The sequence below is a fragment of the Dipodomys merriami genome, unplaced genomic scaffold (assembly GCF_024711535.1).
Source record: "Dipodomys merriami isolate MVZ:Mamm:240054 unplaced genomic scaffold, mDipMer1.0.p SCAF_45, whole genome shotgun sequence".
Classification (NCBI taxonomy): Eukaryota; Metazoa; Chordata; class Mammalia; order Rodentia; family Heteromyidae; genus Dipodomys; species Dipodomys merriami.
In genome coordinates this window covers 11,927,383-11,951,986 of record NW_027206013.1, presented here as the reverse complement: position 1 = coordinate 11,951,986, position 24,604 = coordinate 11,927,383, and the positions used below count along the sequence as shown (strand labels likewise).

General features: G+C 52.2%; 1 protein-coding gene across 4 annotated transcripts in view; it reads left to right on the top strand.

The window, feature by feature from the left end:
• The window catches only part of LOC138808473 (BICD family-like cargo adapter 1), a 77,835-nt gene extending 54,048 nt beyond the window's left edge, over positions 1–23,787 (top strand). The window contains exons 3-11 of one of the 4 annotated variants that reach the window (XR_011366467.1): positions 1,397–1,513; positions 4,158–4,304; positions 8,946–9,125; positions 9,744–9,962; positions 10,908–11,051; positions 17,338–17,468; positions 20,081–20,201; positions 20,916–21,024; positions 22,516–22,603. Coding sequence is in view for 3 of the 4 variants with exons in the window: in XM_069994743.1 (XP_069850844.1) it covers positions 1,397–1,513; positions 4,158–4,304; positions 8,946–9,125; positions 9,744–9,962; positions 10,908–11,051; positions 17,338–17,468; positions 20,081–20,201; positions 22,516–22,677 (1,221 nt within the window). In the remaining variant the exon portion in view is untranslated. Of the gene's footprint in view, positions 1–1,396; positions 1,514–4,157; positions 4,305–8,945; positions 9,126–9,743; positions 9,963–10,907; positions 11,052–17,337; positions 17,469–20,080; positions 20,202–20,915; positions 21,025–22,515 lie in introns of all 4 variants that reach the window. The other 3 variants (XM_069994743.1, XM_069994744.1, XM_069994745.1) reach the window with 3 other exon arrangements.
• The last annotated feature ends 817 nt before the right edge of the window (positions 23,788–24,604 follow it).

The following is a 24,604-nucleotide window of genomic DNA, read 5'->3' as shown; positions in this document are numbered from 1 at the left end:
AGCTCTTTTTGTTTTTTTTGTGTTGTTTATTTGTTTTTGTTTTTTTTTCTAGCTAGGATCTCACTTTTTGCCTAGGTGAGCCTTAATTCAGGGTCTTCTTGTCTGTGGGCCCCTCACATATCTGAGATCACAGGCATGTATACCAAACTCAACTTGCTGGTTAAGAAAGGATCTTGCGGGCTGGGAAGGTGGCTCAGTGGTAGAGCGCTTGCTTGGCATGCATAAGGCCCTGGGTTCAATTCCCCAGCACCACATAAGCAGAAAAAAAAGCCGGAAGTGGCATTGTGGCTCAAGTGGTAGAGCGCTAGCCTTGAGCTGAGGGACAGCGCCCAGGCCCAGAATTCAGGCCCTATGACCGGACCCAAAAAAAAAAAAAAAAGATCTTGCTAACTTTTTTCCCAGCCTGGTTTTGAACTGTATTCATTCTGTCTCTGCTTTAAATAGTTTTTGCTATAGATGTGAGATACCACACTAGCCTTCAGTAAATATGATGACATGATGTTCGGCAAGAGGGACTAGCTACCTTGTTTTTAAGCATTTGGGAAATCAAAAACAAGCTGTGGGGCCCTCAGGAAGAGGTTGGTGATCAGGTTACCTTCTTTTTTTTTTTTTTTTTTTTTTTTTTTGTCGGTCGTGGGGCTTGAACTCTGGGCCTGGGCGCTGTCCCTCAGCTCTTCAGCTCAAGGCAAGCGCTCTACCACTTGAGCTACAGCGCCACTTCCGGTTTTCTGGTGGTTTATTGGAGATAGGAGTCTCACGGTCTTTCCTGCCCGGGCTGGCTTTGAACCGTGATCCTCAGATCTCAGCCTCCTGAGTAGCTAGGATTACAGGCGTGAGCCACCAGCGCCCGGCGGCAGGTTACCTTCTTTTAAAGGTCCTCCTGTCCCAGAGAACGAACAGCTGGGAGGAAAGAAGCACCTCAATTAGCACTTGTAGAGAACTCTACCTTGCAAAAGTGTCCTTGCCGGACAAATGGTCAAAATCTTATCGGTCATAACAGGGAATTTCAAATAGTGTCCATGCTGAGTGGAAGTGAGAAATACAGACAGAAATGATTTGTCTGACCTCTGCCCAGGAAGTTGATAGGAGAAATAAAGGAACCCCTAAGGCAGGAAGTAGACCCATCTTACGTATTCATCTCAGTTTAGTAGCTAATGCTGTGCTTCTGCTATGTGCAGAGTAATACTGGTAACGTGTTCTTAGGCCTGTCAGTAAAGAGACCCCAGACCTATGCAGAGCGTTTATCATAAAGATGGGGATGTGGGAAACTACATCTCACCTTGAACTCTTAAGGGCTAGAAATGCAAAGGGATGCTTGAGAAATGAAAGACAGAAATCTAACTGACTTCCGTTTGCACAGCCCCTGGATTAACTCCAAAGGTCTCCTTTGTTGCAGGCCTCTGAAGTCGAGAGACAGCTCTCCATGCAGGTCCATGCCCTCAGAGAAGACTTCCGGGAGAAAAACTCATCAACTAACCAGCACATCATCCGTCTGGAGAGCCTTCAGGCTGAGGTGAGGCTCCTGTGCAGCTGTGCTTGGGGGCGGAAGGGCTGTGCTTGGACTGTGACACTGGGTCTTTGGATAAGGAGTCCTCTGAGGTGGGACACAAATCCCTGTTCCGTACAAAAGAGATTAAAACCTCAGAAGAGAAATGCAACTGTGACAAACTAAATGAGGAACACTTGATCCTTGCACCCGGTAGCCTGTTGTCTGGAAGAATAAGGATGCTCAGAGTGACTGTGCAGGGTGTGGAAATCAAGGATGGCCTACATTTTCTGACTGTCAGCCCCTGCAGAGAAGATACTTTCCAGTCCACATAAGATCTGGGAAGGGCATCTTCCTGTTCTTTGTACCTCTTAGGCTGAGTTCACTTTCACAGGCACCGCTCTTACTCTTAGCTGTCAAATGAGAGCAATGGAAGTTTCGAGGTGGGTTAATACATGGAAAGCACTTGGTACAGTACCTGGGACACAGATATGTTATTGAAAGCATGTGAAAGCCAGGGGGGAGAAGAAAGTAGCAGTTGAGTGATGATGCTGATACTCTGAGCACCTATTTGTGGAAGGTGAGGAGAAGGCAAAGGTTATATTGCCAGGCTCAAACAGGGACTTCTCTGGGAGGCTTCTACCAAAGGCTCCTTGTCCCCGTAGGCCAGGCCAGGCTTTGAGAGACAGGGTGGGAGACCTTGGTGGAAGGATCCATTTCCCACTGTGGCTAAGGAATCACCCATTGCGATCAGGCCAGAGAACCCCACGGCTGCTCCCCTGCTTTGTAAATGACCTGAGGATGTTTTTCCTAAAGTCTGTCAATGTCTTCTCTTCTCTTCTGCCTCCCATTTTCTTCCTTCCTCCTTTCCCTTGGAATTCCTACTGGTATTGAGCAGCAGGTTCTTGAAGTAAGTAGTTTGTTCCCGTGGGGTTTGGCATGCCCGTCTGTGACATTTGTGTGCATGACTTGCCATTCGACTGCCCCTACCAGAGTCTGACTGGAGATGCCTGTCTTCCTCTTCCTCTTCCTCTTTTCCATCGTCCACTTCCTCTAGATCTTCACCAACAAGGTTATCTCAGGAATGTTTATTGCCAGGTTTTGCCACAAGGTTAGGGGTATGGAAGGTGGGGTGAGGGAATTGACAGCCTAATTAATGTGAGACCCAGAAACTGCTACTTTCAGAGGCCAAGTTGTGAAATTGTTCATTTCAGATAAATTACTTCATGTAACTCAGAACTCAGGTATTTTTAAGGGTTGATTGTGAATCAGAATCATGTTACCTCATTACTTCACTGAGTGAAACTCAGGAAACAAGGTGATCCCTGGGAAGGAGGATTTAAAGGGCGGAGGGTATTTAAATGAAAATGAACCAGAGTGAGAAGTCCCTTCATGTAGGTGACTCTGCTTCAATGTGGGCAATAGTGGGCCCATTCACAAAAGGGGCCTGCTCCTTTTGGTCTCTCTCCCAGGTGCACACTTGAGAGACAGTACTTCTTTATTTGGACAGACACCTGATCTCTCTGGACAAAGGCCACATACCTCTTTTCCCCAGGATGGCATCCTATCTGATTGATTGGTGGCCAGGGAACCTCTGTGCCCTGTGAGCAGAACTCAGGGGCAGAGAGACAGAGAGGGGAGATGGGGTGGGGGGAGAGAGTACAAGAGGCAGAGGGAAAGATGGATCTCAAGATCTAGGATGAGTTAGACACACACTTCAAAGTCTCCCTGGATTGGTCTTCAGAGTCTAGCTCTGGAAGAGTGTGAAGACTTTGTTCTCCAGGCTAGATCAGAGCTGGGGCAACATCTTGACAATAAGGAAAGTATCTGCAAGCACGTAGCTGGATGCAAAATCAATACCATATGGAACTAATAAATGGCAAGAGCCACGGGGACCTGCAAGACCCCAAAAGTTCACCCTTGAGAACACTTAGGAAGACTTTTTGGAGCCACTGATAGTGGCGCTCTCCTTGGCCGTGGGGAGTGCTGGCTTAGCTCGCTCCTTGCTTGCAAACCTGCAGGCCAGAGAAAATTGGGTATCTCTTTCCTTGACTGCCTTCCTGGCACTGAGTTGAGTAGTCAGACCTTCCCATAGGAGATGGCATGCATCATAAGACTTAACACAGTGCACTGGATTCTGTACCTTGTCTACCTCCTCTATTAGCTGAGTCCCCAGGCCTGAGCTGTGCCCTCTTCTAGTGAATGCCAGAGAGTCGAGCTATGGGGAGAGGATGGAAGAGAGCCTGAGTATGAAAACATTGAAGCCCCAGGAATTTCTTGGGTAACTTCTGGTGCTTGTGACTTGAAGGAAGAGGAGTACAGGTCAGGTACTGCTCCTGCCAGTAGTGGAGCTAGGGTAAAGCTGAGGGCAGGTGAGGTGGGGCTGTCTTATCTCTGGAATTTCCAGAGCACTAACCATTCCTTCCTCTGCCTGGCAGCCCACATTCCAGCTTTCCCACAGCTAACTCCCACCTGTTGCCAGAGAGCTATCTAGTGGGGAGGGCCTTTCTCTTCAGCCCAGGATCGCACAGCTCTTCTCTCTGAGGTGGGGCCCTCCCGAGTCCCACGACACAACACTCAGACATGTGCCTCCGTGTTTGGGGCCAGTCACTCTTCTGATGCATCCAAGGGTGTGACCCCACACCACCCCTGTGGTTCTCCACCCTTTCAGATCAAGATGCTGTCAGATAGGAAACGGGAGCTGGAAAATCGACTCAGTGCCACTTTAGAGGAGAATGACCTGCTGCAAGGCACTGTGGAGGAACTGCAGGACCGGGTGCTGATCCTGGAGAGGCAGGGCCACGACAAAGACTTGCAGGTACTGGGCAGAGATGCTGTTCCTGAGGCAGCATCTTAGCCAGAATGGGAGGGCAGGAGGCTAGCACCACCCCAGGGTAGGGGGGAATAGAAGGGTAGTGTAAGGGTCTCACCATGACCTGGTTGTGATTTCCGCTGGGTATCCACCAACATGCCTAGAGCCAGGCAAAGGCGGGGCTTCCCCACGATCCATCCCTCCCATGTGTTCTGAGCCACTGGTCTCTGGAGTAGTTTCATATCGTTCTTTCTGGGCTGCTAACCTAGCTGGAACACCATGTGTTGTTCTGGCCTCCTGGTATATGTGAAACCTGCTAGATTTCAGACAGTGCCTGTGGCTCTCTGAGCTCAGCTCATGGTGCTCTCTGCTGCTGCATGTCAGCTTGAGGGATTTGGTTGGCTGGTGCAGAGCAGAAACCAAGCAGCTGCCCACTGAACCCTGCAGAATGCATCCTCCTTCTGCTCATTGCCAGGAAAGGCACAGGCTGACCCCTTGGTGAGCCTGACCGGTCCTCTGTTTTCCTCCCTAAGGATACTGCTTTTTGAGTTTTATTTGTTCTTATTTGGGAACTGCTCCCCCCTCACCCGCAATCCCAGGTCTCAGTTGGATTCCAGAGCTCACACTTGACAAGAAATAAGCCCCCAAACAAAAAGATGAACACTCCTAACCTCCCCAGAAAGAGGACACAGTGTCTACTACTGAGGTGCTTTGCTGGGCTGGCCTGGGCCTAGGGACTAGGTAGGCATTGCTTCCCTCTGGGTGTACTGGATTGGGACAGTGTCATCAAAGGCAGAGTGGTTGGCCAGGGGTGTCCCTGCCCAAAGCCCAGGTCTGCCTAACTGGGCTCATACGGAGGCTGTTTGGAGCTAAGACTGCTGAGAGCTTCCCTTTGGAGGACAAGTAACAGCTTTCTCCTGCTGCATGTGGTGGGGCCTCAGTAAATGTTGAATCGAAAATGGGCTTGAGTGTAGGTCAGTGTTAGAGCCCCACCTAGCTTGCACAGGCCCCTGCATTCCATCCCCAGCACTGGAGACGGAGAGAGGAACAGAGGGAGGAAGGGAAATGGTACTAGGAAAGGAGTTGGTTCATTTTTCAAAGTTGGCAGTATTAAAACTGAACACTGTAGGATTCTCCACAGGAGATGGAAATGCTCATAAATCTAGGTCTCAGAGAAGACAAATCACTTATCCCAAGGTGTGTACTGAGTCCTGAGTAGGATCAAGACTGGAACCGGTCCCCCCGCCTGCCCCCCCACACCTGATTTACCTGTTGCTCTTGCCCTTGCAAGTCAGTTTGACCAACATTTGGTCCCCTATCAGGCACTCTCCTGGGGTTTAGTTACTGAGATAGAACCTGGAGAGGAAAGGGAAAACAGAAATGACCTGTGCCAAAAGAAACGTCCAGCCCAGGATGAATTCACAAATGAAAAGTTATTATTTCAGATTCATAATGGGAGACCTGTAGATGAGATGGGAGGGAAGAGTCAGGACCAGTGTAGACTACCACGTACTAACCATGGATAATGCCATGGTTTAGGTGTTCTGTGGTAGTGAGAATCCTAAGTCAGGCCCACACACATCCTCACCCCCTGTACATTCAGTCTTCCAACTTGCCTACGGAGGGCTCCCGCAAGCAGGAAATTCCCACTCTGTTAGCCTAGTTTATGGTTTGGTTCTCACCTCTCCTAAACAACGGAACAGTTTCTGTCTGTGCCTTCTATTCTTCTACTAATGTAAGCTACCATTGGTTACCAGTGTCCTCCACAAAGCCCGGCCTGTTGACAGTACAGCCCTTACTTACAAGTAAAAATTGAAGCTGACTCAGGTGTGGCGATTGTACAGTCCTACATCACTCTTGTAAAATGTCCAGCCAGTGGCCTTAGAATGTGTTTAATCCTGTGATTTGAAACCTTCAGATAAGGAGAAGAAGGCTGGCAGGCAAGGAAAGCCCCATTGGTCAAATTCACTGTGTGACCTGGGTCCTGCTGGCAAAGACAGATTTTTAAGCCACTAACCTAATCCAAGTTTGTGGGTTCGTTTTTCAGGTTTCAGAACAGAGATTAGACATGATAAATTATTGAACGCACCTTATATCAAACACTGTGTTACACTCTTTATTTGGTAAAGGAATTGGCCCTTCCAAGGCCCACTGAGCTGCCCTGTTTCAGACCTAGCCAGGCATTTTACAAGTGTGCACAGGGCCTTGGGCCCAGTGGGCTGGGAGGGTTTCATTAACAAAACACAGGCAATGGTCATGTACCAGGAGGCAGATCACACAACCCTCAAATGTCAGGTAGGGAGAGCGCTCCCACTTCTGCTGACCTGAGTACTGGGAGCTTAAACTTCACACTCATGCCTAGAAGTAAACTCAGTGGTGTCTTTGGTACACAGCGAATGCTACTTTCTCTTTCTATTTGAAAGAATGCTGTTTTCTTATTTCTTCCCTGGTTTGGTTTCTCCACATTTCTGCCCAGGTGATGAATCCACCACTAATCACAGAGAGGCCCCTCCTGGCCTTTTGTTCTCTTGCTGTTATAATTAATTAAGTACCTTTGAATGTGCATGAGTAATTGAACTAATTTTGCCCTGTGCATAAGAACTCATACTTGTCTGTGTGGAACTTCTCCTGCTGAGATGTATGTGGGATTGTCTAGAAAATAATTATAAAGCCTTTTGCCAGTTTAATATGCTGCTTGTAACCAGGCCAAATGCTTCCAAGGAATGCCACTTTTACCCCCGGTAGCCCTGATTTTCTTTTGGCTCTGAGTTTCCTCAGAATGGGCTGGAGGAGTTCCCACTGAACCAGCAGGTGTTGCCAATCCAAGGAACCACGCAGAGCAAGCTGGCCAGTTCTTTTTGCATTCTCTGAGTAGCCAGCTCCAACCCCTTCCTGGTTAGAGCTCATCCAGGCCTCTGGTACCATCAGCCAATGGTTTCTTGGCAATGATGGGTGAGTGAAGGCTCATGGCACATCAATTTTAGGATTGGCTAAGGGTTCTGCACGCCAGCTATGCTTCTTTCACAAGAGCTTGGTTCTGGAGTTGCTGCCAGCTTCCACATAGTCTCTGCGTCTCTGCAGGAACTACACGCTGATTTGCCCTTGGCCTGGCCAAAAATCTGAGGAAAAAGGTCCGGTGTCCCTTCTCATTCATGGAACAGAAGTGACCCCAGAAATAAAGATAAATCTCAGGAAGTTCTTCCACTATCCTATGCCTCAAGGGAAAAAAATCTTTTAAGGTAGATGGGAGTGATCCACACAAAGAAGAGAGTAGGAACTACAGGTGTCGCATGTCGCAGGCTGCTGCGGACTCTGCTGTCAGCCAGGCACAGATGGCTCACGCCTGTAATCCTCGTTACTCAGGAGGCTAAGATCTGAGGATCACGGTTCAAAGCCAGCCAAGGCAGAAAAGTCTTCATGAGACTCTTATTTCCAATTAACCCCTCAAAAACCAGAAGTGGCACTGTGGCTTAAGTGGTAGAGCGCTAGCCTTGAGCACAAAGAAGTTCAGGGACAGTGCCCAAGTCCTGAGTGCAAGACCCACAACTGACAAAATATAAAAAGAAGCAAGTCAGTGCTGGAAGGCACTAGTTGGTGGTCCTTATGTTCCACAGTGGTGGAGAATGGTGCCATGTTGTGGACTTCAGAGAGAAGGCCACAGAGAAAGGTGAAGAAGAGCCAGAAGGGTGAAGTAGAGGCAATGAGGGGGAAGACCCAAGCCATGAGTCCTGACCCCTGTGTTGCTGTCTCTTCCCTACACTGGATCCCTCACTTCTCTGAGCCTCGGTCCTCTGTTGAGGGACCTTGTTCATTGAGCTTGTTGATTTCTGCAATCCTGCCATGTAAAAGTGATCTCTGAGAGCTTTTAAAAATCAAGAAAGAGCTGGGTGCCAGTAGCTCATGTTTGTAATTCTAGCTACTCAGGAGTCTTGAGATCTGAGGATTATAGTTCAAAGCCAACCTGGGCAGGAAAGGCCCTGAGACTATTTTCAGTTAACAACTGAAAAGCCAGAAGTGGGGTTGTGGCTCATGGTAAAATGCTAACCTTGAATAAAAAAGCTCAGGGACAGTGTGCAGGTCCTGAGTTCAAGCCCTAGGACTAGCACATGGGTGTGTGTGCATATCTCTAAAGTAAAAGAACTTTAAGAAGAAGATACAGCTACGTGGTAGAGCTTTTGGCTAGCATGCACAAGGCCCTGGATTTGGTCCCAAGCACTCAGGGTAGGGGGAAAAAATAACTGTTCAAAGTATATAACCATGTTACTGTTACATTACAAAATTTAACATGTCCTTGAACTCCATTAGTTCAAATTTTCAATTTTTGTATAAATGGCATAAACTTGAAAAGTTTACAGACCTATCCATTGCAATTGTTTGATACATCTCTTGAGTCTTTTTTAATTTCTAGCTTCCCCCTTTATATAGTTTTTCTTGAAACTTATTTGTTAAAAAAAAAAAAAAACAGCGAGTTGTTTGTCCCGTAGCATCTCCCTGATCTGGGTCTTGCTGACCACATTTCTGATGCAGTCTGACCCATTCCTCCTCCCTGTTTCCCCGTGAGGTGGCGGCTGGTCTAGCAGTGTGGTCAGCTTCTAGCACTGTTGCTGTTCGGTTTGGGCAAGCCTCCTAGCTTTGCTCTCCCCACAGCTGCACCAAAGCCAGCTGGAGCTCCAGGAGGTGCGACTGTCCTACCGGCAGCTGCAAGTGAAGGTGGAGGAGCTCACGGAGGAGAGGAGCCTGCAGAGTTCTGCTGCCACCAGCACATCCCTGCTGTCAGAGATCGAACAGAGCATGGAGGCTGAGGAACTGGAGCAGGAAAGAGAGCAGGTGCTGATGTCCTTTGCCAGCCCAGCAGGGCAGGTGGTCCCGGGGCTCATGGGCCATCTTCTCTTCTTCAGAGCTCCACTACTGCCTGGCAAGGCCTGTGGCCCTTCATGAGCTCCTACACACGCTGGTTAGAGCTGTATAAAGCAGACCTGACCCTCCGTCACCCACCTGCCTTGTCCATTGAGGCCTGTCCTGCGAGGTCTTGCCCTCGTGGCACTGAGGAGATGCTTGGTGACCGGTAGCAGCCTCTTTCCTCAGGCATTGGCAGAGTGCTAGAACATTCAGGAACTAGCCCCTTAGCTTCTTTCCATACATCTTGTAACTACTCATTCCCTCAACCATTTCCTGACCCCAACAGATCCGATTGTATATTTCCAGAAATGCTTGATATTAGCAAACAGGAGGGGCTGGTGGGCAGGGAAAGGGGAGAATGGGGAGTTTGGGAAGAGGTACAGGGCTTGAAAAAGTACTGCTTCTTGGGGCAGATGATTTTTAAAAACAAAAGCCCTTGCTCCCCAAATCAGGGTCTCTGGCATCTGTACTTGGGTTTAGCTTCTAGACAAGAGATGGTCAAGTCCTTTCTAGGATTCGAAATGACGATTGCCACTTGTGACACAGCTAAGACTGCAGCTTTGGGAAGCCTACTGCCAAGTCCGCTATCTCTGCTCACACCTTCGTGGAAATGACAGTGCCGACTCAGCCGTGTCCACAGACTCATCCATGGACGAGTCTTCAGAAACCTCTTCTGCCAAGGACGTGCCAGCCGGCAGCCTGCGCACTGCCCTTAGTGAGCTCAAGCGGCTGATCCAGAGCATCGTGGATGGCATGGAGCCCACGGTAAGGGCAAATGGGAGAAGAGCCTGGCCTATAGCGCCGGGCAGTTGAAACCTAGTGGAGAAAGTGAAGTAAACTCTGAAGTGGAGCCTTGCAAGGGACCTGCCAGAGCACCTCCTGATTGCTCATTTTTTTGAGAGCACAGACTACTGGAGATCAGAGAGGCCAAGGGCCGGGGAAGGGAGCCTCCAAGGTCACCCTCCTGCAATTGCCAACGTACAAATGAAGTTCTTCCCTCCAGCTGATGGTGTGTAGAGTGTCTGCTTTTAAGTTTAAAGGCTGTGCTTAGAAACTATGGATAAAGAAATTTGCAGTAGGTAAAAACTGCAAGTTGCTATTCTGTTTGGTCCTTGTAGTGGAATGAGCACCAAAAGAATATGAATGTTAGTGAGCGCAGGGAGCTGATGAGCAAGGGCCTCAGAGAATTCCAGGCGTCCCTCCCTACAGTTCTGAGACATTTCTCCTGGCTTGTTCTCCACTCAGATGCCCAGCTCTGGGGCAATTATTTCTCCTCAGGTTTTAGCCTCCTACAGAGTGGCTATGTCTTACTGCCTGTAATGGATGAAGTAAGACGAAGGCTCCTTGTTTGCCTCTGGCCAGGCTGGGTTGTTTTGTGGGTTGTATTGTACAAGGCCAAGTCCTGGTGGGAGAAGGGAGCCATCCGCATCGTGTGGCATTCACCTACACAGCTTTCTCCCTCTGAAGCCCCAAACAAAAATGAACATCTAGCTATAATTTGCAGGTTGAAGTTGAGCTGGAGGTTCTCTCTCCCTAATCTCTCTCCCCTTCTTTGTTATCCCCTTTGTCTCCCCCCCTCCTTTGTTCCCTTCCCTCCCTTCATCTCCCCTGCTGTCCTTCTATCCCTGACATCTCTCCACCTGCTTCCCCATCTCCTCTCCATCTCCCACCCCTCCCTGTCTCTGGTTGGCTCTCTCCTCTTGCTGTCAGAGCTCTCGGAGAATTGATGATGACTCCTTAGAAGAACAGATCAGGCAGACAAGTGAGGACTCAAGAGCCCTGAGAGAGCTCATGGAGGGAGAGAGGGGTAAACTGAGGCAAAGCCTAGAAGAGCTGCAGCGACTCCACAGTCAGGTGAGCACCCCATCTTCAGCCCAGTGCCGAGAGTGTGCCCGTGTCCCCCTGTTCACTCCCACCTCTGTGAGACGCAGCTGTCCTCCACCGCATCCTTGGGGGACTGTGACCTGAAGGTGAGGTGAGCGGAGTAGCTTCAAGAGAAGAACACAGCCCTTGTTCATCCCAAAGTGAGATTGGCAGGAGCAAGAATAGCTGATCCTCCATTCCTGCAGCGACATGTCTGCAGGGCCAAATCGGGCGGCCTGGTGGATGCTGACAGCTGAGGGCCACAGTGCCCAGGCCACTCTCAGGTGTTTGACCGGCGGCTTCCGGGCAGGGGCGCTGGCGGGCCGAGAGCAGGGCATCTTTGCAGGCCTCTCCTCTGTCAGCACCATCACCTCTGTGGGGCTGTTTCTCAGCTTCAGTGACCTGGCCGCTGACCTCACTGTTCCTTTCCTGTTTGATCCCGATTCTGTCTTCTTGCCGGCGGTGGAGAGGCACATCTGAATTCTGATCTGAAAAATGTTACAAGACTTAGGCAGCCCCACCCAAGAAGGAACCTCTAAAATCTGTGCTGGGAAGTAGATAGAGGCTCTCTCTCCCTGTTGGCCATGTTTATGTGTGGATTCTGCCCTCCACAGGGTGGCAGCTAGGGAAGCCCCAGCCAGCATTGCTGTCACACCCACCCACCCCTCTCCCGATCCTTCCTGGTGCAGGTCATTAGTGTGCTGTTTGCTTCTGTCAGTACTTTTGGGGGTCATCTAGTAGTCTTCCTGATATTATCTTCTTGAAAGATAATATATCTTCTTGGAAGATAATATCAGGGAGGCTATAGCTGACACTGCTCTTCTTGTGAAGAATCAGAAAGCAAGGATAGAGCGATGCTACTCAAAGCTGTGGCTTTTTCCTCACTAAACTCTGGGAAACAGGTTGGACAGCCAGAGACTGCTCTGACATCAACTTTTTTTTTTTTGCCTTCTGCAGGGCTTGAACTTAGGGTGCTGTCCCTGAGCCTCTTTGTGTTTAAGAGTAGCACTCTACCATTTGAGCCATAGCGCCACTTCCAGTTTTTGAGTGGTTAATTGGAGATAAGAGTCTCACTGACTTTCCAACCTGGGCTGATTTCTAATCATGATCCTCAGATCTCAGCCTCCTGAGTAACTAGGATTAGAGGTGTGAGCCACTGACATCGGCTTGACCTCAACTTTTAATATCTTTGGTGTTTTTTGTGTGCATGCCTTTGTTTTATTGTTGTTGTTGTTGTTGTTATAAAGGCAATATGCAGAGGGGTTACAGTTACATAAATCAAGTAAAGAGTACATTTCTTTGGGGACAATGTTACCCCTTCCCTCACACTCTCCCTGTTGGGTTTTTGTTTTGTTTTGTTTCTGCCTAGGGAACAGTTGACACTCAGGGTCAGATGTTCCAGACTGAAAGAAAAAAAAAACACAAGAGAAAGCTGGGCCCAAAGGTTTACTGGGAAGTACAGCTCAGTGGTAGAACATTTGACTTAAAAAGTCTTTGGGTTAATATTTTACTTACTTATTTGAAGACAGAATTCCCTCTATGTGGCCTATACCATTCTTAAACTCCTAGGCTTAAGCAATCTTCCTGCCTTGCCCTCCTGAGAAGCTGGGATGGCAGGCAGGCAGGTGGGTACCACTGTGTACTTACCAGCTCTTTGATATTGACCGCTCTTGGGCTTCTTGAGTTTTGCTTGCTTCCCAGAATAATAGTACTAGCAACTCACTGGAGGGCATTATTTCATTCAGAAATATAAAGTGTGGGTTGCTTGGAGTCTGATGTTAGACATCCCCATGAGGCAAGTCACCTTAGAGGCCTCGCAGATGAGCGCTTTCAGCCAGTTTCCATGGCTCCCATCCCCACGGTGCCCCAGGCAGGAGGTGGCGCCCACAGCCCACCCGGGGGAAAGAATTGGTTTTCTCCTGAAGGTGATCTCTTCCTAAATGCTCATAGTGAAAACCTCTTAGGTATAACTACAGGCCCTAAACCTGCCCTGTGGGAGTCAGGCTGATACCCTGGGCAGGGTTGGGGTACAAGAATGATCAGACACGGCAGCCAACACAGGAAGCATGATATCCACATTCAGGGTTGGGTCAGCACCTGCCACGCGTCCACCATGTGCTTCAGTGGCTCATAATGCTGCATGGGGTCCCTGCGTTTCAGGCCTGACTCAGGGTCATGAGAGCCAAGAGCTGTCTCTAGGCTGTTGGGAGACAGGGCCTAGACAAAGTTAGCTGGGATTGAGGTTCTAGCATCCAACTAGACCGATACATGGTCCAGCCTCCAAGCCCATTTCTTCCCACTTCAAGATGAGGCTAGAGGCCCAAGGTAGGCCTGGAAAGCGGGCGGTCAGATGTACCACCTCCTTTTGAGTAAGGGAGCTTAAGTGTAATTGGATAATTTCTGTTTGTGGCATACATTTGTAGCTAGACTCGATGGCATGCCCGGCACCTCCCCCAGCATGTCCTCAGCCCCCACAGCCCTGGCTGCTCCTCCTGTCTGTGAGCCGAGGGGGCAGGGGTGGGGGTCTGCAGGACTCATCGCAGCATACAGAAGCCAGTCATTTGTGAGGCTCCTCAGCCCAGGCTGGTGGAGACACAGCACAACCTTGGCTGGAGCACCCACCAGATACTCCAGAGGGCCTGGGAAGAGAGGACGTGGGCTGGAGTGTTCAGGGCTTCACCAACCAAATGTGCTTAACCGTAAATTGAGCATGATCCTCCTCCATGCTCCTGGATACTGCCGTGTTTCCAGCTTACCTTCTGCCATAGCTAGGCTTTGATCCCCACTTCGCCGGGCCACCCACCCTCATGAGGGGGGCGGTGTTGGTGAAGTGAAACTTGAAGGCAGTGTGCTCTTTGACGACCCGTCATGGACTGGCTTCCACGTCAGGTCACAGGAGGCCTCGAGCCCCAGTCACCAGGGGCTGCTGCCTGCTGCCCCCCCCCAGCCCCTTCGCGTCAGTGGACGTGGATGTGGCAGGGGCGCATATTCCCCATTTCTGGCCTTCTCCTTCTTATCCTCTTTACCCAGAAGACCCTCCTGTCCCTCAGCTCTATCTTCCTCTCCCAAGTTCCAGAGCAGATTTCACTTCCTCCTGGAGACCCTTCTGACCTCCTTCCAGGAGATGTGCCCTGGCTCTGTCCAGCCATCGTCCTGCACTCCAAACCACACTGTCCAGTCAGCTGCGCCACAGCCCACCCCAGGAGAGCCAGCGTGAGCCTCCCCTCTTCTCCAGTATTAGCACAGGTCCTGACTGGACAAGCAGCCAAATAATAAAAGCCATAGATGCATGACTTTGGGGTGCTTTCCTTGACACTGCTTTTGTGTGAGGACACCCTTGTTATTTGGGAAAACTGGATTTGGGATCAGCGATGTACATCCTGTGTATACCCAGCCCCCGGGCCCCTCCCGGGTGGAGAAAGGGAGTGGAATACATAATAGTAAGCCACTGTGCAGTGGACCCTGAGGTTTTCTTTTTTTTTTTTTTTTCTTTTGGGTCCAGTCATGGGGCTTGAACTCTGGGCCTGGGCACTGTCCCTCAGCTCTTCAGCTCAAGGCTAGCGCTCTACCACTTGAGCCACAGCACCACTTCCGGCTTTTTTCTTTTTTTTGCTTATGTGGTGCTGAGGAATCGAACCCAGGGCCTCAAGCATGCAAGGCAAGCGCTCTACCACTGAGCCACCTTCCCAGCCCCGACCCTGAGGTTTTCGATCTCAGTTCTCTTCACAACTTAGTCAACAGGACAGTTGTTTTTCCCCTGTTGTAGTTCAGAGAGAAAGACTGAAACTAAGTTTTAGATCCCAGGCTCAAAGTCTAGGAATCCCATATTAGGTCTGGCCACTTGGCCCTATAAGCCAAATAGAGAGACATGGCAAAGGACAGAGAAAGGAGGTTTAGTGCATGGTAGCCATGGGAAGATAGCACTTCAATCATCTTTCGGGGTTCAGGCAGTGGCTTCAGGTTAAAATCGGGACAATTGGGGGCAGAAAGGTAAGAAAGGTATGCATTATTAAGCTGGCATCAACAAGTCACAGGTCTGGCCTGGTTGACCGACTGTTAGCTCAGCCTTTTCTGCAGAGGCCTAACAGGTGTCCTGTATTATCTTTTGGCTCTTCAAGATGGTGGGAAGATGGCATTGCCTGTCTGAGAGGCAGTCTGCCTTTTGTCAAGAGCTTATCATGAACTGTGTCCTCCCTGGAGCCCAGCGTGATTGTAAAGTGACCCTAGAGGGGAAAGGCTCAGATCAATGAGCGGGTGCAAAGTGGGGCTGCTGAGTATACAGCTTTTCTCCTGCCTTCGTTAATTGATGGGACCAGCTTTTAGGTTGTCTCTTTTAAGACCTTTGTCTCTTCTCCTGAGGCAGGTACCTGCTGGTCTCTAACTTGTCCAGATTTTCCAGATCAAAGCAAAAAGTTCTCTAGAGTTCTATCTGGAGCATATTAAACATTGGCTGTTCCTGCCTGGCATGTCTGTCCCTGTTTATTGCCTCTCTGTTCCTCACTCAGCTGGCCTGGGGCTGTGGCACGGCTCATTTGGTATGAGGTCTGGCTGTCTTTGCCAGGTGCTTTCTGAGTCTTGACGTCTAGCAACCAAGCAGTAGAACCTTCCTGGGGTGAGGCTGGGTCTCTTCACCACTTTACCACCTCTTCTTGTGTCTTGGGACATGCCGTATGTGCAAGCCATGACCTCTCAGATACTCCAAACCATGCCTTGCAGGTGTGGGCCCTCCTCTTCTGAGCCTTCCTCACCTGAAAGGCTGCAGCTCTCTGCTGTCCAGGCCTTGAAGATCCTTATCAGACTTCTAATAGTAAACTGTCCCTCTACTCCTTGCCATGGGGTGACCTCTGAACCCCTCCAGCAGCTGCCTCTGTGGCTTGCGGCAGACCTGCTCTGTCAGTCTGATAGTTTTGATCATCAGCCTCATCTTGGGGCCTTCACTCAGTTTCAGTCTTATCTGAAGATTCAACCTGGGACTTGAGAAGCCAGTAAGTATGCAGCAGGGTGACATAGATCCCCTATGCGAGGGAGACAGGCCTGCATGGATGGTCCCTCCCTTGGGAAAATATTGGTGTAATATTTAACAAGAAGGTGAGGTCAGGCATCCAAATTCATGTCTAGTCCTATCCACCTAGAAAAGCACACCCCCCCCCCCTTCTATTACCTAACAGATGTTTGCTGGAAGCTCTAGCTGGGAGGGTTTCTGGTTGCAAACAAATTTGCTCTGCATAATTTAGGCAGAAAGCATTGGGTCCGATTGTTTACAGAACCAAGTGAGAGGAAGGCAGGACAGCCCCTGCTCCCAAACAGGAAGGAGAAGCCACAAGAAAGAGACAGCAGAGCCCAGCCTGCTGCTGCCGCTGCCCGCTCACCTGCGGCTCTGCTGGCCCAGGAAAGGGGAGTGACAGGCAAGTCTGATCACACACTGCGCCATAGCTGCAAGGGGAAGGAAATGAGTAGCTGCCCCTGTGGGGCAGTCATGCCATGCCTCCCGCTGAGACGCACACAGCCAGGAGCTGCCCCCAAATAGGAAAAAGTTTGGCGTGACTTCCCCCAAGATGGCAGCTGTCAGCTGTGTAGGAGTTGGGAGGTTCAGGGCCACACACAGTCAGGCTCAGGTATGCACAGAGGGAGGCAGCCCCGTGCTGCCCTGCAGTGATCACGGCATATGTGAGGTTAACTCTCTTGTGGAGTGGAGTAAAACAGAGGTCGCTGGCAGAGCTGCTGGAGGGCTCCATCGCTGCCAAATGGTGGTTTCCAGCATAGCATTCGATGAGGAATGGACCACAGGCAAGGTGACAGGTTCAAAGCAAGAGGTAATAACTTCAGCTAGGTATTCAGATTCTAGATGGCTTTGACCTGGATAGCTGAATGAGGAAGAGTCGGGTTGTGCCAAGTGCTCTGGAGATGGTAGCCAGGCCCCCATCAATACCATTCAGTATGAAAGATGGCTGGAACAAGACTTGAGCCCTACTCTGTAAAATGTGCTCTGGATCCTTGATGTGCTCGGGGCTTTTCAGTATCTCCCCAGGAAAACCTGGTAATGCTTGGCAGTGTGGTGTGCCAAGTAGAGAGTAGAGGCGGGGGTCTGCCCCCCCCGTGTCCTTCCCCAGGAGAGGAGAGCCCTCCCTGGGGCAGGGCAGCTGTGGGGCGCCACTGACCTGCTCCCCCACGCACACCTGCCAGACTGGGGCTTCTCCATGCCTTTTTCCCTCATGGAGGAAAAACTACCCAAGCCAGCAACAATGGCGTCACGATCCTTCTTCTGCGGTCTGTTAAGGTGACGCTGTTGAGTGTGGAGATGACTGCACTGAAGGAGGAGCGGGACCGGCTCAGAGTGACATCTGAGGACAAGGAGCCACGGGAGCAGCTTCAGAAGGCCATCAGGGACCGGGACGAGGCCATTGCAAAGTGAGTGTGACAGCTGGTTTCATTCTGTTGTTTAAATTGAGGTAGACACTCAGTTGTTTCAAACCCAAATTGTACAGAAGAATACAAGGGTAAAGCTCTCCACCCTCGTCCCCAGTCCCAGGTAGAAGCTACTGTTGAAAGGTGGGTGTGTGTTCTGACAGATCTTTTCCTGTGCGTGTGCAGGTGGGTTTGTAATGTATTAGTTGTGTGGGATTTTTTTAAACATCAGTGGGATGACACTCTACCTGTCTTGCTTTTTTTTTTACTTGTAAAGCTTAGCTTTCATATGTGTGTTCTTTATTTTTTAGTATTATTACAAAGGTGGTGTACAAAGGGGTTACAGTTAAGTAAGTCGGGTAAAGAGTATATTTCGGTGGGGCTCCGGTGGCTCACACCTGTCATCCTAGCTACTTAGGAGGCTGAGATCTGAGGATTGCAGTTTGAAGCCAACCTGGGCCAAGTGGCGCTGTGGCTCAAGAGGTAGAGTGCTAGCCTTGAGCAAAAGAAGCTCAGGCCCTGAGCTCAAGCCCCAGGACTGGCCAAAAAATAAAAGGTCAGGTCCTAGCGGCTACATTTAAGTAAAGGAATTCTAGCCCTCGCTCTTGGAAGTACTGCCTTTTAAAATGTGGTTATTAAATTCATCTGTGCCTTCGGGGTCTGGGGTTTTTGTTGAATGACAAGTACTGAGAGTGTTCTGGGAGGAACGTTCAGAGCCAGCCGGCCAGGCGTGGAGGCCTGCGGGGCCAACCCGCAGCGCGGGGAGACCCGGGCTGCTTGTAGCGCCACCTGTTGGCAAAGGCTGAGAAGCGTGAGGTTGCAGCTGCTACCCAACCCCTGGGGTTTGTTCCTGGACTGTGTGGCCGGGCTGGCGTCCATGGCAACCAGCGCCATCCGAGGCTTTCCGCTCTTCCACGCCAGCCAATGGCGTCTAGCGTGACAGAGGTAGTCTGCAGTACTCTGAGCCCCATGCTCATTGGGCAGGCCCGGGCCTATCCTAGAGGCCCACAGCCGCAGTGGGCGGAGCTAGCACAGGCACCGCAGCGGAGAGCCTCCGGGCGGGTGTGGATCTGGGTCCTGGTGGTGGGTGTGGGGTAGGTGACTAATGGCTCCGTGGACCCGGCCAGGCCCGGGAGGAAGTGCTGGCACCGCTGGGGGAGGGCGGCGGCTGAGCATTTTGTAAATGGGACCCACTGCTCTTCTGCTCGTGCAGGCGGCGTTCCCAAGTCAAAGCGGGTGGCCTCTGCAGGTGGGGATGCCCCGGCCATCCTTGGGTGGTCGCTGGCTGGGTGCAAGGAGGTCCTTTCCTGAGCCTTGCTGTTTCCAGTGGGGGGGGGGGGCGGGGAGGGAGGAAGGGAGCGGGGGCGTGGCAAGGGCTAAATGATGCACATTTGGGCGTCTGGGCCCCCGGGCTGCTCCAGTTCCTCCTGCTTTAGATCCCCCTCCCCCACCAATTTTCTTTTGTATTTAGCAGCTTAATTTAGGACTGTTAGGCAAAGTAGAAAAAAAGAATACATGAAATATACAAAAACGTGAAAACACAAAAAGTATGTCAGGAGAATCAGCCTGACCAGCTAGATTTCTGTGTGTGCCTTCCACATAGTCTTTTACAAATCTCCACCTTGTTTTCTGGCTCTTGCCTCCACTGAGCAGCAGCAAACTGGTCTTTTGTTTCATTTTGTTTTGTTTACTGGTGCCCATAGCCTATCATGTTCCCCAATATTCCACCAGTTGCCCAGGTCTTGGTACTAGCATTAGTTAAGCTGGGGTGATCACCCCTGTGTGGCTTTCTTTGCACACTTCTCTCTTACAGATGACTCCTTTAAGAGTCAGAGGACCTCGTCCTTCCCCCTCCAGGAGGAGGAGGAGGAGGGAGGACTGCACCCTGCCAGGGGCGTGTTCCTTTGTGCCATATAAGGCCTTTGATCCCTTCTGGGCTCCAATCTTCCCCCCCCCCCTTGCTGGTACTAGGGTTTGAACCTGTGGCTTTTGTTCTACCACTTGAGCCATACCTCCAGCCCTGCTATTTGATGATTAACGGGAGATGAAGTCTCTCACACTTTCGTGCCCTAGTTGGTTTTTGAACCATGATCATCAGGTCTCAGCCTCCTGAGAGGCTAGCATCATAGGCATGAGCCACAGGTGCCTGGCTCCATTCCTCATTCAAGTATCCTCCTCTTTTTAAATTTTTTATTTTTTTGCCAGTCCTGGGGCTTGAACTCAGGGCCTAGGCACTGACCCTGAGCTTCTTTTGCTCAAGGTTAGCACTCTACCACTTGAGCCACAGTGCCACTTCCAGATTTTTCTGTGTCTGTGGTACTGAGGAATTGAACCCAGGGCTTCACACATGCAAGGCGAGCGTTCTACCACCAAGCCACCTTCCCAGCCCTGTCCTCCTCTTTCAATCACTCTCGACCTGTTCTTCCAACTGTTGAGATGAAGGTGACAAACCATCCCTTCACCTACAGGTTGGCTCTGAAGGTTGAGAGAACCCTGTGGCAGCTTGTTGCACAACCTGGTTACAGACTCGTTGTGCATTTGCAGTCAGGTCTCCTCCTAGAGAGCCAGGTGCCCCTGCACAGCTGTCCGTGCTCACCCCCGCCTTCTACTTGCAGGAAGAACGCTGTGGAGCTGGAACTGGCCAAGTGCAAGATGGACATGATGTCCCTCAACAGCCAGCTGCTGGATGCTATTCAGCAGAAACTGAACCTCTCACAGCAGCTTGAGGCGTGGCAGGTAAGCAAGAGCACTGAAACACGGGGCGAGGGACAGCCCCGGAGCCCCTGCAGTCAGCAATGTGAGGCAGAAGGGTCACCCCGTTCCCTGCCCACAGAATTCCTGTCCCTGGGGACCGGGTACTCTCAAGAGTGACTGCCGTCTGGGGCTGCGGTGACCTCCAGACTTGAACCAGGCCCTTCTTCAGCTGCTCCTCATGGCTTGGCTTAAAACTAGAAGGAAACAGATCAGCAGTGGTAGGGCTGGGAAGCCCCGTGTGACGAATGACAAACCGCAGCTGGATGCGGGCCAGCAGCCCTGCAGCTGCTGCCCTTCCCTGTCCCAAAGGCCAGCAGCTTCCTCTCTCCGAGCGCTGTGCTGTGCAGGCCTGTGCAGGCCATCGCTAGGACCTGTTTTCGGGGTTCTGCAAAGCTCCCTGCTGGGCCAGGGCTGTTATAACTGGCTTTTCAGTGAGGAGCTTGAGGGAGTCCAGTGTTGAGATGTGGGTAGCCATTAATGCGTCTCCCCAAGAAGCCTGAAACAGATGAGTGGGGCTCTGAGGTGAGCCCCCCAGAGAAGGGCGGGCCAGCGGTGGCTGTTCCTCCAAGGCCCAGCGGAGCTGGCAGCTGAGCCCTGGCCCCACCAGGACGGTGTCCTGGCCCCCTGGCTCTGCCAGGCCGCCGGCTGGCCAGGCCCCGGCTCACTGCGCTGCTCTCTCTTCTCTCCTGGCTGCAGTTTGCTTCCTCGGGGCTTTTCACTATCTGGCTCCTTTGGTTTCTGATCTAGTGGCCTTTCTCAGCTCCCGTACCAACAGCTTTAGTCGTACACCCCTCCTGCCTTCGAGGTGAGACCGAGCCTACATCCCACTTACCTTCCCCTCACCGCCATCATCATCCCGCCTCTCCTCGCAGCCCGCCGTGTTGTGTGCCGGGAGCCCGGCGTCATCTGTGCAGTGACATGCCATCATGCCCAAGCCCGAGCGCCTCTGCTGCCCCCATCGTGTCTAGTGAGCCTGTGGCAGCGCATGCCCAGCTCTGTCAGGTCTAACTGTCTCCGGCTAACCTGCTTTCTTGGTGCCATCTTCTCATAGACACATCGTTTTGCCTGCTGGAGGAGTGGCAAGCATGTGATGATGTGGCTGTGAACTTGGTTTCTTTATAAAGGTGGAGGGTGCTGCAGCTGTGAGAAATGATAGCTTTTTCTGAAGGACCCTTTCGTGTTCCCTCTGCCTATCACAGCTAACAATGTAATGTTTACTGAGCATGCCCGCCCTCCATGCAGGGCAGGGTGGGAACCTTGGAAGCAGGGCTGTTGGCCAAGACCTAGTACAGCCTCAGATGTGAGGAGCAAGTTTAGAAAGGGGGCTGGAAGGAGAGGAGCCAGGGAGCAAGTTAGTGTGATGGAGGCTGAGGAAGGCGGGCTGCCTGTCATGAGCAAGGGGAGATAAGTGCGTTTTCACCACCATCTGGTGATGAACCAAGAAATCTCTTCACTGCCCGAGGCCTGCAGAGGCTCAGCGAGTCAGGGGCAGTGATGGACAGGCTGGTCAGAGGGGCGTGTCCAGCCCAACTGGCGCCCAGAGCCTTTACCAGCACATCTCAGAACCCAGAACTGGATTCAGGGCTCTGAGACAAGCAGACAGCCTTGCCCTTACTGCTGACGGCTGTTACTCAGGGCCACTGACCTACAGACGTGGTCAGTGGCAGAGCTCCTACCCAGCATCAGCAGCTAGCAGCCAGGATGGCAAGAGCCCGAGCCGCCCTCCTCTGTGCAGGAAAAGCTGCTGCTGTGTAAGCAAGGGCAGTGGACACATTTTCTAGGCCACAGGCAAACTGGAGCAGGGAAAGGGCCTTCACCCAGTGAAGCTGACCAAAATGCGCCTCGCTGGTGCAAGACAGTGTCCCTGAAGACGGCGATGCTGTCACAGGAGCCGGGCTGGCTGGGGCGAGGGCGCTCACAGGCAGGCGGGAGATGGAAGAGGGGAAAACAGAGCGTGAGCGGCCCCCAGGCCAGTCGCTGGCCCGGAGAGCTGGCAAGCCGAGGCCAGCTCTGGGCCTGCTGCCCATAGGGACAGCAGCTTAGGGTCAGGAGGGATGGCGCTGGCAGCGAAGTCAGCTCAAGCCCCGAGGAGACAGAGCACCAACAGCTCCTGCGTGCCCAGCACCGTGCGCGTGCACCCTCACCACTTCCTTCTGGTCTGGCAGCCCTGTGTCGCTGTTCACCCACCTCATTGCTCCTCCTCATCCGTGTCCTTCTGACGTCTGTTACCTCCCTGTCCGTCTGCTGGCCAGGCCAGAGCCTCGTCTCACCTCCCACCTGTTCTCCCGTTCCGCAGGATGACATGCACAGGGTCATTGACCGGCAGCTGATGGACACGCACCTGAAGGAGCGGAGCCGGCCTGCTGCCGCCTTCTCCGGCCGCCACGGGCCCGGGCGGGGCCCCGAGCCCGGCACCACAGAAGGCAGACGGCTCTTCTCATTCTTCAGGAAAATTTAAGTTGGGAAGAGTTGGGACGCCAAGGACAGGAGGTGGGCAGCTCAAAGGCGCCGTGAGCACCGCTCCCCCATCCCAGGGCCCATCCGCCTCCACAGCCTGCTCCCCTCCGGCAGCGCACACGGAGGCCGAGGCCGTGGCCTGCCTTGGCCTCGCCTCCGGAGGCTGCTGTCAAGGCAGAGAGAGAGACAGGTAGGGACCCTGTCCCCGCTTCCCAGTCAGGCCCAGGCCTGGGATTCCCACGGAGCCCATCACTGAGCGGGGCCCAGGCCACCTCCTAAAGCCGCCCTTCCCACGGGCTCTGCTGCCGCCTCGGTTCCAGAAGATGGGAACAGAAGCGGAGGCTCTCCCCCCGCATGCCTCCATTTCTGCCCCAGCCCTGGCCCAGCGAGTCAGGGGAGGCGCCCCGTGCCTACATGCATGTACCTCTGCTGGAGCCCTCCCCGGCAGGAGGCCCAGCCTGCGGCTGCGGGGTGAAGGCCTGGGGCTCACCCCTGGAGCCGAGGGAGGGCCCTGTTTCCAGGCCTTTCCTCTTCCAGTGCAGTCCTTACTTCGCTGAGGCCCGGGCCAGGCAGCGTGTTCTCACTGGTGTCCTGTGGGACGCCATCCCGCCCTTTCCCCTTCATGGGGCCAGGGCTGAAGGGGAGGCTCGTTCGTCTTCCTCCACAGCCTCTCCTGCCTCCACTGTAACTTCTTGGCCCTGCCACGCCCGCCCAGGCCACAGAACGGCCTCACAGGGGCCCGATCAGCCACCCTCACATTGAAGGCAGTGTAGGTACCACAGGGTGGATGGGGTGAGGCTGCTGGGAGCCTGCAGCCACCCCCCATCTCTGCTGAGGCCCCAACTCAGAGGCTGTGCGGCCCTGCCAGCCCGCAGCCGCGTACACTGCTTCAGCCTCCTGCCCTCACCGGGAAAAGCACAGCAGGGATGAGCAGAAAGAATGTACCTATAGATATGTACATACCACAGTGCTGGAATTTTGTATGTAGCAACCATGTAAATACGTGTATGGATTTTATAATATACATATATAAATCTATAAAGGCATATTTTTAGAAAAACAGCGCACCACTGCTTCTTTTGAAAATAGTCTGAATAAGAATAAAATTAATTTCTACAGAGCTTTCTGCCTCAATCGCTGGGCAAGGGGAAGGGTTTGGTACGAATGCGCCTTCTCAGTCAGAAGCACCGCGGAACTGGCCCCAGCTGCAGCGCCTGGGAGGCCGGCCCAGGAGCGGCGCCTCCATCCCGTTCAGGCTCCCGCCAGGCCTCCAGCATGTAAACTATCAGGCAGGCCGCACCTGGCCCTGAACCTGACAAACTCCCAGCCAGAAAGAAACCACTGCAGGCCAAGGCTTCCCTGCGTCCTTCCAGCATGTGACAAACATGGCGCTTGCCATGGCGTCTTCCCACCTGTGCTCCCGGCCGGGGCGCTGATCCGGAGGGGAGAGCCGCCCGGGGCCAGCCGCCCTAGCGCAGTGAACTTGCTTCTGAAATTGTTCAGGGCCTGACAGGCACCTGCGCCAGACACACACTGAAAACAAGCAGGAGCTGGACCCGTGGGTGGGAAAGAAGCCAGACCCACCGGAGCACAGGCGGGAGGGAGAGCAAACAGATCCTGGAAGGAAATTTGGCAGCTTGAATCTTTATTTTTAGTATGTTTTTTTAAAAAGCATCATTAGAAACTTTCAATACAGAAATAATCCTAGTAAACCATTGGAAAGTCTGTTTGACGGAATCTCGCATCAAGTCCATCTAGCCCTGGGACCCCCGGTTCATGCCTGCGGCATGTCCAGATGCCAGAAGCCCTCCAGTGCTCCAGCCTGGCTTAATGCTCAGGCAAGCGTGACACCCCACCGCGGGAGCCCCGAGCCCTGCGCATGCCCACCAGGCAGGCGCCTCCTCAGCCAGGACAATGCCAAGGACGGG